Source organism: Barbus barbus, assembly GCF_936440315.1.
Source record: "Barbus barbus genome assembly, chromosome: 31".
NCBI lineage: Eukaryota > Metazoa > Chordata > Actinopteri > Cypriniformes > Cyprinidae > Barbus > Barbus barbus.
Genome location: NC_136759.1, coordinates 16731246 through 16745007, shown reverse-complemented (window position 1 = coordinate 16745007; position 13762 = coordinate 16731246). Strand labels below are relative to the sequence as shown.

Sequence of the window (13762 nt, the reverse complement as noted above, 5' to 3'; positions counted from 1 at the left end):
GATGGCTCACAGTAAACAAGCTGGCAAAGGACAGCTGAATGCAAGAGATTTAGTTCACTGTAAACTAGACTGTTCCTTTATCACATAAATTCAAGAAGGGTAGGAATGTATTCAAATAGTTCCCACCTATCAAGTCTCCTCCAACTGGTTTTATTCCTCAGTGCAGCTGTTGCTGTCCATGGTTCTGCAATGGCCAACTACAGATCCACATACTGCAACTGTGTTATGCATAAAAACAAAAACAACATAACTGTGTTATGTTTGATAAAAACAAAATCAACACAAATATTACATTAACATCACAATACAGCACTTTTTTCAGACAATCAAATGGCTGTAAAAATGATAAGCCTGGCAAATGGTAAATAAGCACACATGAAATCACATTAACCTGAGAAAGTCAGATTGTAATCCTACATAATATTTTAATAATATCATAAAGCCAGATAAAACTGACAAACACAACATATCACGATAAATTTGCATTATCCTCTGGTGTTTTAAAACATGACTCATCCTAAACCTTATATTATTTGTTATACATTTTTACTTAGCACGTGCAGCATGTTTAACCTAAAACAAACGTGTTTATATATTATTATTAAGCATAGCATTTAGCATAATATAGTTGACTGTCAACAAACTACGCGTAAGCTGTCAATAATTAGCAAAAAGCAGCCCAGTGTTGTTTAAAATAGTTCAGCGTTTTGAAAAATGCTTAAATGCTTGTTTGTGTAAAGTTTCTTTGACAGTTTTACTTGATCGACGCATGGCGTGCAGCAACCTTTACTGTTCCCCCCTTCGAATCGTCATTTGAACATCCGGGTACTCGTGTGCTTGATTGACAGTTGCCATAGCAACAGCCCAGGCTGTAGCCATTTTGTCAGTTGCTTTTTTAATCTTTCAAATGTTTTCGCTTCCCGCCGGAATAATGCAGTCACGCGCTCGTAACAGTGACAGTTTTGGAAAGGCTTCGCCAACCGCGTCGGACTGAAAACGACAGCGGGACAAAGAATCGGAATGTCAGGAATATATTTATTGGGCTAGTAGTCCGTGTCTCGGGTCCGCCGGGCCGGTCCGCTGCGCAGGTTTGGAACGCGCGCCATTTTGTGAAAACTGACAGAAAAGCTTAACGGTTTTTGTTCACCTTTTCACGTAGCGCTTTCTATAATATCTGCATGTCGTTGTTTTTTTGTGACTAATTTTGCTCTTGAAAACAATTAATTTGCCTCTCCGCCTCTACAGAAGCGAATAATCTTGGATGTGCGTTTCTGAGCGCTAGCTGGTTAGCAGCGTTCGTTAAAGTCATCGAGAAAGAGCGCTAACTAGCCGCTAGCCATCACTTCACCACTTACAAACCATGATTAATACACAAATGAGATCTGACATGGGCAAAAACGCATTGGAAAGACGCTGTTTTACCTGTCAATCGAAATAGGGAGGCATTTAGCCCCGTCTGGCTCAATACATTAAGGGTGTCTCATCGGAAGCAGTGTAGAGAAACTGGATCAGTCGTCTCACTTTACTGGATCTGGGACTTTAAATGAAGATCACACCATCAAAGGTAAGTATTTGAGATTTGTAGAGGTCTAAGTGAATCTTGTGGGTTTGTTTACAAACCGCTTGTTTGGTAGAAGCTACAGGCTAGGTTGATTTGGCCTAGATGGCTAGCCGATTAATAACTTTCCTCGCGTTAGTTAGCGATCTTTGTTCATGCACCAGATAGCTCATCCGATCACCAGCGTCTGCTTTTACACTCCCCAAGCCTCGGTAGCGAGCATTTGTACAGGTTTTAGATCAGTCTGTTAGTCGTTTAACGGGTAAGTTAACCCCGTGTAGCTTCGCTAGGTCAGACTGCTGGAGCAAATGTGTGTGTATGTGGGGTTTGCCCAGCCTACGATTTTATATATATATATATATACCCGCAGAAAGTCTGCCAGCTGGTGATTACAGAAGTGTATCATCACATCACTCTGATGGGAGTGTTTGGCTGGTAACGCTGGTGGAGGTGATGATGATGATGATGATGATGAAGCCCCCATGACTAGCGTGTTGTCAGTTAGCCATCAAGCTGGTTTCCTGTCGGGGGAGGGGGGCTGACACTAGCCAGCGATGTGATGCCTAACCATAGTTATCCAGCAAACATTGCTCAGTCATGTAGTACGGGTTTAGACTTTAGCGTGATCGAGCCCGATGTATGGCTAAGCCAGCTAGAGAGGTAAGGTCCGCTTTACATGTCACTATCACTCAGTTTAACTCTGGTTAGTTTGCTCAGTGTTCAAGGGTTTTTATCAAGTTATTTATAGTTAACGTAAGGGAATGGATGGCACGCTGCTCAGATTTGTATTAGTTAGTCTGTGTAAAGAAATGCTTTCGTCTTATTCAGTGGAATAATGGTCTCTGACCAGGTAAATACAGGACAGGTTGTAAGATTGCCCCTAAGTGTCACCTGAAGGTTCAGCTTTGGTGATGGTATATACATAATAAAAGTACAGCTGATACAGATGCATTATGCACAGAGAAATGTCTCTTAAATAGGGGCATGGTTTGTTGCTTCTGTTTCTCTTAGGTAAACTTTACTCTGAAAGTTCTCAGGTAGATCTACATCAGATGCCATCTTTTTTGTCTATCACTTCCTCCCACAGCAGTCTGTAAGTGTGATTGACAGTGGTCCTAATTTAACAGGGGCTTTTTGTTCTTTCCAGTGATGCAGTTTATTTGTTGTTTTGCACAAACCTTATTTCAGTCATACTAGAAGAATAAGTCACATGCATTTAGCTGCATATGCAGGAATGGGCCTACATGCACAAAAGGACCAGGATCTGTACTGTCGCATGCACTTTTCTTTTTACACTCAATGCACAGTCCAGTATCCCTTTTCTTTCCATCTTATTGACATTGTTTTGGAGTTTCAGTGGTGCTGAAATCCAGCTGATCTGCTGTAGTGTTATTTCAGGGCTTGTTTTTTATTAGCTGTTTAGAAATTACTCGGAACATTTAGATTAATTATAACTGTATGTAACCTAGGGAAATATTAATGGGCAAAATGTAATTTTTTTTCAACACTTGAGTGTGTTTGGTTAAATTAGACAGTTCTGTAGTAGTTGTGAACTTAGGCTTACTTGTAGAAATAGGAATTTAATGTTACCCAAGTTTGAAAAAAAAAAAAAACGATTGGAAAATAAAGTACAAATGCATGCTTTACATGCTCAGTTTTGAGACGAGTTGTAATTTCTATAAATTGTTCCTCTTTCATTGTGATGTTTGTTCATCAAAGTTTATTTGCAGCCCTTCTGTTCATGTAGGACTCTAAGGAAAGTTTGAAATGTGGGAAGATAAGTTAGTTAACACTTACTGCAAGTGAATCAAACATTTACAGCTAATTAAGATGAAATTAAATTATACTGGAAATCATACATCCAGGTTAGCTGTTTGCATCTGTTCTTGTTTTGAAGCAGAAACTGTTGTGCAGTTATGCACGTCTTACTATATTGATTCCTGTGGTGGTACTTGTCAAATTCAGTACTTGTCACTGTGTAAAATGATGGTTAAAGTTGAACATTGTTTAGCGTGGCTGCATTTAGTCACTTTGACATTAGTTTGAAGTGGGATATCTAGTGGGTAGCAGAAAACCATCAAGCTGTTTTCTTTTTTGTGGCTTAGTCATAACTTGTGAAGTTTGTCTCTGTTTGCCCTCTCTAATTTCTAGGTTTTGTAACACATTTTAACTTTGTATTTTGAGAAGGCGTCACTGGCAATCTTAAAAGTCATAAATTACAGGGAGCTGACCCACTATTACACTATAAGTAAGGACCAGTTGTGTTACAGAGCTTTAATATAAATTGGAAAATGTTTGATGGAAAGCCATAAATGTTGAATTGTGCATTCAACATGTTTGGCATTGTTGTGAGAAGGTCATTAAATGATCACAGTCACCTACTGTACAGTAGTCAAGGGAATTTATTGTATGTTTGATGTTTACCTGGCCTGACAAAAACTATACATGCCATGGAATAAAATTAATAGAAAAGGATAAATTAAATGTCAAAAGCTCCTGAGGATAATTTATTATTATTTGGTTATTCCAAAACATATCACTAGTTTTTGCTAGTGTTTTTAAAAACAAGCCTTACAATTAATTTATTAATATTATTTTTACTTGATTTCATCCCTTGAAACTGGATAATGACAGATCAGTAAACAGAAAAAAACTAATATCATATTTCTTATTGTTATTCAGAAATAAAATGTCGATCTGAGTTGTACTCATGTAAAACCTGAGTGACACCGATTGGTGAAATGTGCCTCAGAGGGATATATTTAATGTTTATATTTGCACAAACTTGTTCACATATTTTGTATGTTTCCAATTTTATAATTTTTAATACAGGCTTATAAATTCGTATTTTTTCTTTGAGTTATAAAGGCTGCTTATAAATCACAAAAAAACTAGATATGCAATAAGAGCATCTTCTGTGATGCAGAATGTAATGTTTCTGTTTGTACTGTGACATACATCAGTTTTTCTCTTGGAGAACTGCATGCAGTCCTTGACAACATTAATCATCAAGCCCATATTGAGAAATATGCCTTAGCAGAACAGTTGAAAAGATACAAGCATCTCAATGATATTTTACTGTACCTTTAAAAAAATATATACAATCAATTTAAAATGTTTATGTTGGTAAATGAATGTAAAAATGTGTGTTATTTCATAGGCTTTTGTCCTGAAAATCATTTGAAATGGTTGTGTTTGAGGCCGTAGAAGTGTTTCCATCCTCTGATATTTTGTGGATCACATGAATTCTTTGCCCTGCCTTAGTTAGGTCAGCTGAATCATTCTCTGCTCCTACACCATGAGTGGGGTCTGAGCTGCTATTTTGCTGTCAGGCTCCAATGTGGTGGATGCTTCATCTAAGTGTGCCAAAGTTCAATTTTATTTCTTGTTTATTTCTTGTTTTCTTATTGGAAAATGGGAGCAGCTCTGCCCTGGCAACAAAAGTAGGCTATTTGCATACTCTTCTGTGATTGGCTTGAACATTGATGGGCTTGCCAAATCACACTGTATCTTCTTGGTGATAGGCTATGCTAATTAGGTGCTGTTGCTGGGATTCTGAATAGTGGTGGGATTCTGTGTGGCTGTGGTGCATTGTGTTGCCTGGCAAGAGATGCTGATATATGAGCAAGCTCCTTATAATTATCACAATTTACAGCTTAAAAAAGGACAGATTTCTGACCAAAGATTTTTGTACTTGACATGAAATTTGCACTGTAGTCTTTTCTCTTTTTTTTTAGAAATTGAGAAGAGATGCTGTTGTTTTTTAAATTTCTGTACAGTTATATTAAATGATTTTGTCTTTTTTTAATTGCTATGCTTTAATTGTTAGTGCCTTTATTTTTTCTGGTATTCCTCTTACAGGGATGTGTTTTGCTATATTCTGATAAACAAGATTCATAAATGCATAGATTTTTTTTGTACACGTGTATATATTCGCTTTCTATCCTATTGTGTTTTAGTTCTAGTGCTACAAGCCTATGCTTCATTTTTGTTACATAAAAATCTCAGAGATGGTTTTGCTCTCCTAAAACAGAGAGAAAAGGATCGTCTTAATAACCTGAAAGAGGTTTGTGGTTCAAAGGATCACAGGGAGAGAGGAGAATTTTGTTCTAAAACGCACTAATTTAGCTTAAATTTCCTCTAGGGGGAGAGACCTCAGCATGCAAACCCTCGTCTGTCCGGCTTGCACCCTCTCTTTCTTTCCATGCTGCTGGTCTTCAGATGGCTGCTCCCATGCCTCATTCGCACCAGCAGTACAGTGACTGTCACCAGCAGAGTACAGACCAGTCTGTCACTGTACTGCCATACAGTGATCAGACACAAGCACTCACTGCCAGCCAGGTACTGGATGCTCCGCACCTGTTTATGTTGTGAATAAACATGGATGCAGTACGCTCAATTATTGCACTTTGTACAGTGAATTCTTCCTGTTACTTTTCACTTAGCCTTTGGATTATTTCACTTCTTTGTCAAAAGTATGTAAATTTGAAATGTCACCTAGTAAATCCACGTGTTTCCCCTTCCTTTTATTGCAGAGGCACATGCCTCAGTGCTTTCGTGACCCCACTTTAGCTCCTTTAAGGAAGCTCTCCATAGACCTGATCAAAACCTACAAACACATCAATGAGGTAAAATTTCTTCATTTTATTGCTATTCTCATATCTATATTACTTTCCTTGTCATAATACAGCGTAAAATAAAGCTAAAAAAACAATAGTAAAGAACAAAATTATGATACTAGATCATTAGTAGTCGTACCTCTGAAAAGTCTTTTAGGAAGTTTTCACACTAAGTTGTGAGCGCAACAATGCTCAAGGATTTTTGAATTGAGACTAATGCTGTGAAACTTACTTGCTGTCCTTTGTATAGGTGTATTATGCAAAAAAGAAACGACGGCATCAACAGGGTCAAGGTGAGGACTCCAGCCACAAGAAAGAAAGGAAAGTCTTCAATGATGGCTACGATGATGAGAACTACGACTACATTGTCAAGAATGGGGAAAAATGGATGGACCGCTATGAAATTGACTCTTTAATTGGAAAAGGGTCATTTGGCCAGGTATAATGTCTTGAGTTTCCTTCAATTGTTTAAAGGGGTCATATGATGCGATTCCAAGTTTTCCTTTCTCTTTGGAGTGTTACAAGCTGTTCATGCATAGATAAGATCCTTGAAGTTGCAAAGACTAAAGTCTCAAAACCAAAGAGATATTCTTTATAAAAGTTAAGACTCGACCACGCCCCCCTAAAACGGCTCAATCAAACACGCCCCCACATGTCTACGTCTCGGTGTGGGGAGATTTGCAAAACACCGTCCAAATGTTTATGCAAAGAAAGGGGGCAGGATTTTTATTCTCGCTGTAGTATTGTTGCTGCCGCCGGTGCCATGTCCTCGGGGCGCTGTGTTCAACCCAAATATTAAGAGTGTGTGAGGTGCAATTTACGGAGGACTATTTCCTGAAACTGGCAGGAGAGTAGCCTTTCTTGCAGGCTTGCACAAAGGCTGTTTCTATGAAGTGGGGCAATTCCAACTTTGCAAGGACAGTCTGATGCTTCTGACTTACAGCCTATAAGTACGTTTCTGCTACTGACTATTCAAATGCTAGTTTTGAGCAGTGTAGAGTAGTGTTTGTCGTGTCTCTGATCACAAATGCAGACATGGTAATGTTTACGCGTAAAAAGACAGTGTGAGTCATTATAATCAGTAATTATGTCCCCACTGGATGCAAAAAATGCCTAGTTTGTAATGGGTTTTATTGTTTTAGTCTCGTCTCGCCAGGAAAGGCCATCACAATATGGTGAGAGACGTAACATTTCCATCTTGCGCTTGAGGTATTCAGCCAATCACAACGCACTGGATAGCTGGCCAATCAGAGCACTCCTAGCTTCTCAGAACGATGAGCTTTGTAAAAATCAATGAGTTTTAGAAAGGCGGGGCATAGAGGAGCAACAATAATGTACATTATGTGGAAAATGTGTTTTTTGAACCTTGAACCATGTAAACACATTGCATTACACCAAATACACAAATGTTCTTTTTAGCAACGTCATATGGCCCCTTTAAGATTTATTTTTGAAAGGGAAAAAAATGTAAGATTTCAAATGTTAGGAAATTGGGATATTATCAGCTTTTGCCCTGATAAAATGGAGGCTAAATGATTGTTTTGGAGTTTGAAAGCTAAATCCGTGGCTGGCAAAATGATGCATGATGTAATTTCAAAGTAGTTTTAACATCTTATAAGGAAACAAAAGTATTGTCTTTTTGTCTTATGTGAATGTAATTGGCAATTTTTTAGGTTGTAAAAGCTTACGACCGAGCTGAGCAAGAGTGGGTTGCAATTAAGATTATCAAGAACAAGAAGGCCTTTCTGAATCAAGCTCAAATTGAAGTACGGCTTCTCGAGCTCATGAACAAACATGACACAGAGATGAAATACTATATAGGTAAGCAGCCTGTTCAATTCTGTGATATCATTTCAAAATCTTTTGCATGCAGTGCATTCCTTCAATTTTAAATATAAAAATCTAAATGTTTTTCTTTTCTCAGTACACTTGAAACGGCACTTCATGTTCCGGAATCATCTTTGCTTAGTATTTGAAATGTTGTCATACAACCTGTATGACTTGTTACGGAATACGAACTTCAGAGGTGTCTCTTTGAATCTGACACGGAAGTTTGCCCAGCAGTTGTGTACAGCACTACTGTTTCTCGCTACACCTGAGCTCAGCATCATCCACTGTGACCTAAAGCCAGAGAACATCCTGCTATGTAACCCCAAGAGAAGTGCCATCAAAATAGTGGACTTTGGGAGCTCCTGCCAACTGGGACAAAGGGTATTGTGAACCGACTTATTTATTGAATGTGAGGACAGTGTGGAGATTGTTACAGAATGCTTAAAGTAATTGATTACGTATTCCTCCTCCTCCATCAGATATATCAGTACATCCAGAGTCGATTCTACCGCTCCCCTGAAGTGTTATTGGGAATGCCATATGACCTGGCCATAGATATGTGGTCTCTGGGATGTATTCTGGTGGAAATGCATACAGGAGAGCCTCTGTTTAGTGGAGCCAATGAGGTAATGAGCTGTATGAGTTGGTATTAATATTATTAATGATGATGATGATTATTATTATAACCATGAAAACAAAGTTTTATGAGTGACAACTACATTGACATGTATGGCATTGATGAATCCCCTAAATTATTTAGTTCAATGTGTGTACAGAATACAGGAGTTAGATTCTACATAACTAAAACTGAATGTTATAGTAAAAAAACATAGATAAAACAAATGGTCACACTTTATTTTAAGGTCCAATGCTCACCACTAACAAACCATTAACTACAACATTTCCCTCAAACTACATATTTTTATAGTTTTATACTACTATTTTAATTTTATATAATTGACTTATTTATAGTTCATAAGATAGTTACGTGTAGGTATTGGGTAGGTTTAGGGATGTAGAATATGGTCATGCAGAATATGTGCTTTATAAGTACTAATAAATGGCCAATATATTATTAATAGGCATGCCAATAAGCAACTAATTAATAGTGAGAATTGGTCCCTATACTAAGTGTTGCTTAACAAACTTCTTTTAATCGAAACCCTATCAGGTGGACCAAATGAACAAAATTGTTGAAGTACTTGGGATCCCACCCAATCACATTATGGACCTAGCACCAAAAGCCAGGAAGTTCTTTGAGAAGTTGTCAGATGGGACATGGAGTATTAAGAAGACCAAAGATGGAAAAAGGGTATGTGTTACTGATATTTTGAAGTACAATCACTATCATGTTGTTTTTGCTAGAACGCCTTTCTGCTTTTCTGTGAGCAGTACAAACCTCCGACATCTCGAAAGCTCCATGCCATCTTGGGAGTGGAATGTGGTGGACCAGGTGGTCGTCGGGCGGGAGAATCCGGCCACGCAGTAGCTGACTACTTGAAGTTCAAGGACCTCATTCTCAGAATGCTGGACTACGACCCCAAGACGCGAATTCAGCCCTACTATGCCCTTCAGCACAGTTTCTTCAAGAAGACGACGGATGAAGGAACCAATACAAGCAGTAGTGTGTCAACAAGTCCTGCACTTGAGCAGTCGCAGTCATCAGGGACCACTTCTAGTACATCCTCAAGCTCAGGTTCTACTACGGTTTCATCTGTTCTGGTCTCTAAGCTCTTGGTTGTAACTGACTTGATAGTAGTATGTTTCTCGGTAAAGCGTAACGCAGTTAATTTCCTCTGTTTCAGGAGGATCGTCTGGAACAAGCACCAGTGGAAGAGCAAGATCCGATCCAACTCACCACCATCGGCACAGCGGAGGGCATTTCGGCACAGCCATGCCAGCCATAGACTGTGACAACCTTTGCCCTCAGGTGAGCCAACCTGGTTGATCTTGTCAAGTAGTTAAAGCAATTCAAAGTTTGGCCTTCATGACTGAACAATGTTTTTCTTTGTTTGTGCAGGCGAGACAGCCTTATCATCCACCAGTAGTATGGCCTGGAATCGTAGGACCAGAACCTGTCACTGTAGAGACTCATCCAGTCCAGGAAACCACTTTTCATGTGCCTCCCCAGCACCCCAAGGCATTGCACCCCCATCACCACCATCATCACCACGGACAGGTCATAGCAACGCGACCACGGCCGCGACTCTACAACTCGCCCACCAACAGCGCCTCCACCCAGGATTCCATGGAGGTGGTGCATGGTCATCTGTCCATGACATCCCTGTCTTCCTCGGCATCCTCTTCCTCCACATCTTCCTCTTCCACAGGAAACCAAGGCAACCAGGCTTACCAGCTCCGCCAGCTTCCTGCCAACACCCTGGACTTTAGCCAAAACAGAAGTATGAGTATGGGTTTGGGTGCCTTCTCAAATCCTCGCCAAGAGACTGGTATGGCTGGACATCCCACGTACCCTGTTGCCACAAACACAGGAACTGGACACTTTATAGCAGAGGGACACCTGGGCATGAGACAAGGCATTGATAGGGAAGATTCTCCGATGACTGGAGTCTGTGTTCAGCAGAGCTCGATGGCCAGCTCGTGACTTTAGCTGAAATGGGTTTGTTTTTCTGTGTAAATTTTGTTTTTGTTTTTTGCTCCGTCCCCCCCCCCCCCCCCCCCCCCCTTTTTTTTTTTTTTTTGGTGGTGTTTTCCTTCTCATGTTTTTTCAAAAGGTGCATAGAGAATAAAAGCTGCTCACTTCTGAGGGGAGATATCACTGAACCGCTACAAATTGAAGAGTATTTAAAAAGTATATATGTATTTCCATCATTTTTACGTTGTCGATTTCTAGACAAGTTAATAATACTGCAAATAACCATAGTGAAACCGAGACACCCATCTGCCGATTCACTCACCTGCATACAGTACTTATTTACCATCTGTTACACCGGAAACTAGGAGATTTGTTTTTATTTGTCCCTTTTTTCGTTCAATACAGTGAGCATTTCAGAGCTGTGAGCTGTCGTACAGCTTTTTATATGTAAAGCAATGCAAAACATTTGTTTAGTTCAAACAAGTGAAACATTGGACATTATAATTTGGCTGGTTGTTCTTTTATTTACCCTTTAAGTGAAACTTCTCTAAAGAGCTGTGTGTTTAAACCTGTAGCGTGTCAAGGAAGCAGTACTTGCAGTGATATTTCGTGTTGTCGGTATCGTGTAACTCTTCGAGAGGGGGCACATGGCTGCGGAGCTCCGGTGGCGAGCGCTGGCCTAGCGGCGAGGAGGAGCTGGTGTTAGAAAGGCAGGTGCAGTACTCTTCAGGCCTGGAGTCTTCCAGACCGGACGGCTTTGACTACGTACAGCAGCTGAGGAGCGACGAGGGGGGACAGATCCGGATCCAGGTGGATCTGGGGCTGTTGTCGAGAACCCTTTGGCCTTATGACTTTTGGACCTTGACTGAAAAGGAGCTGGACTTTATCATTAAATAGAGATGATGGCTGTCCTCTATTTTTAACATTTAAAGAGTCCTTAATTGGTTAGGGAATGTGAATGAGTGGTTATTCAGAGGCCTTTATTTAGCAAATATTTCTAATGTAAGGGACTCCAAATTGCAGGGTCTTGCTCAAACGTCCCTAACATGACTTCCTAAAATTGCAGAAGTGGGATTTCACATAGGTGTTCATTCCCATTAATTGGCTCTTTCTTTTCTTTTTTCCCCTCTTTATTTCCCATCAAGCATGTGGTTCCCATTGAAAAACATCTGCATAAATTTGCCTCTTTGTGTTGAACACAGAAGATATGTAGAGATTTATGTGACTGCCTTTTTTCTCCTCTTGAATTATGCTGTGAATTTTACACACATTACTTTTTCTTCTTTCTTTCTTTCTTTTGATATACCAAAGCAGTTGTTTTTTTTATGGCACTAGGTGTCTGTAAGAAATAATGTAGCAGTTCACCACTTCAGCCCAAGGTTCATCAAAGTCCATTTTAGTCTATCTAGTCCATCTCAAACTGGAACTTTTGCTGAACTTCTTGTTTTAATGGTAACACAAACTGAAATTGGTTTAATATATGGATAAACCTCCCCGATTTGTTACCCTTTTCATTTGTTTTTCCTGTCAAAGGGAGGGAAGGGACATTGACGGTTACTCTGCAGGCTACAGAGTAGCTGAGAGATCACAAATTATTCTGAGGAGAGAAAAGTGTTTTGTTTTGTATTTACCTGGTCTATCAGTGAGTGATGCTGCCTTTTATACCTAATTTGATGAACATGCTAATTTCTACCTTTTTTAAATCTAAGTGGCTACTTAAATTTGTTTATTCAGGCAGTCTACTGTAGCTACTGTGACCTCAGAGTTTAATTTGTTATCAAGTGATTGGTTGGATGTTTGCCTCAGATGTGCTTATTCAAAGTGAAACTAGAGGAGAGGCTCTGCCACGCAGACACTGGGCACATGCATGTTGGTCTGAAGAGGATAAGTGTTAATAGTCACTATTCAGTCACGTTAAGGATAGCTGTGCTCACTGGAGGTTGTGAGCACCCCCCCCCCCCCCCCCCCAAAAAAGCATGATTTCAGCCAGAATCATGTTTGGTATAACTACAAATCTCACAACGGCTAGTGGTAATCGGAAACACAAAGGTTTACCTTAATGTTAACTTGATTTCAAAATGTTGTTTATATATATATATATATATATATATATATATATATATATATATATATATATATATATATATATATATATATATATATAAACATTTGAGTGCAGTTTGCTGACGTTGACACAAACATTCCAAAAATTCAAAATCTAAAAATGACAGAAACTTAAATAGTGCACCTGTTTCAGCTGTTACTAAATGAGACCTGATTTAGTGCAGTTTTCATGAAATGCAGCCCCTTTTTAATAGTTGAAATAGAATTTATGTATATATTTATATTTTTTTAAATAAAGGAAGTATAGAACTCACTGCATTGCTCCTGCTGGTATGTCAATTACATTGCCATGTGTTTACTTACCTGTTTATTTTATATTTTTAACCCTTTTTGTCTTGGTCATTGGACCAACATTGCTTTTAGTCAGAGGCATTTGCCATCACCAGGTCAACATTAAAGGTAGGGCTTATAACTTGTACTGAAAGAGTCTTTTCACAGGGTATGACGCATGTATGTCCACACTTTTTCTAATGCTCATGGTTTGCTAGGTCTGTTTCTCCCCCTTTCTCTTAAATGCATTATAGGTAAATGTCACTGATACACAAGATCATGGATTTTAATTCAACATTCTTCTGCCTTTTGAATTGATTTTGTTCCTTTTCAGATTTTCTTGACCCCTTTCATGCAACATGCACTATATAATTGAACAGCATGGGGAAAGGATAAGTGTCCACAGATTGTAAGATCTAGTCAAGACTGCTGTGTATATGAAAATGCCCTTTGTATTATATTCAAACAGTCTTATGTATGATATATAAAAAATAACTTAATTGACGCGTTCTTGGCTTTTTTCTTCTTTTCTTCCCTGGTTTGTTGCTTCAACACTACATCGATCTAATTTAGAGCACTGTCTGTACCAGTAATTCTTACAAGAACTGTACAAACGTGTTGAATTATCGAATAATACAAAAAGATTCCTTTAAGTCTACGAAAAGCTACTTTATGAGGCGGTATTTTCACTGTAATGTGCGCGGCTCGTTGGTCTAGGGGTATGATTCTCGCTTCGGGTGCGAGAGGTCCCGGGTTCAAATCCCG

At 39.1% G+C, this 13762-nt stretch overlaps 1 protein-coding gene across 1 annotated transcript; it reads left to right on the top strand.

The window, feature by feature from the left end:
- The first annotated feature begins 843 nt into the window (after positions 1-843).
- On the top strand, positions 844-12571 carry LOC306851217 (dual specificity tyrosine-phosphorylation-regulated kinase 1A-like). Its single transcript, XM_079387374.1, has 11 exons — positions 844-1564; positions 5703-5899; positions 6094-6186; positions 6428-6616; positions 7851-7998; positions 8102-8388; positions 8487-8633; positions 9179-9319; positions 9400-9703; positions 9813-9937; positions 10028-12571. The coding sequence occupies exons 2-11, from the start codon at positions 5780-5782 to the stop codon at positions 10610-10612; spliced, it is 2139 nt and encodes a 712-aa protein (XP_079243500.1). The 5' UTR covers positions 844-1564; positions 5703-5779; the 3' UTR covers positions 10613-12571.
- Positions 12572-13762: the final 1191 nt, after the last annotated feature.

What these genes read in the sequence shown, in the direction of transcription:
- LOC306851217 (XM_079387374.1), top strand. Translation starts at nt 5,780, where the DNA reads ATGGCTGCTCCCATGCCTCATTCGCACCAGCAGTACAGTGACTGTCAC. An exon ending in AAGCACTCACTGCCAGCCAG is followed by an intron (nt 5,900 to 6,093) that starts GTACTGGATGCT and finishes CTTTTATTGCAG; the next exon opens with AGGCACATGCCTCAGTGCTT. An exon ending in TAGTACATCCTCAAGCTCAG is followed by an intron (nt 9,704 to 9,812) that starts GTTCTACTACGG and finishes CCTCTGTTTCAG; the next exon opens with GAGGATCGTCTGGAACAAGC.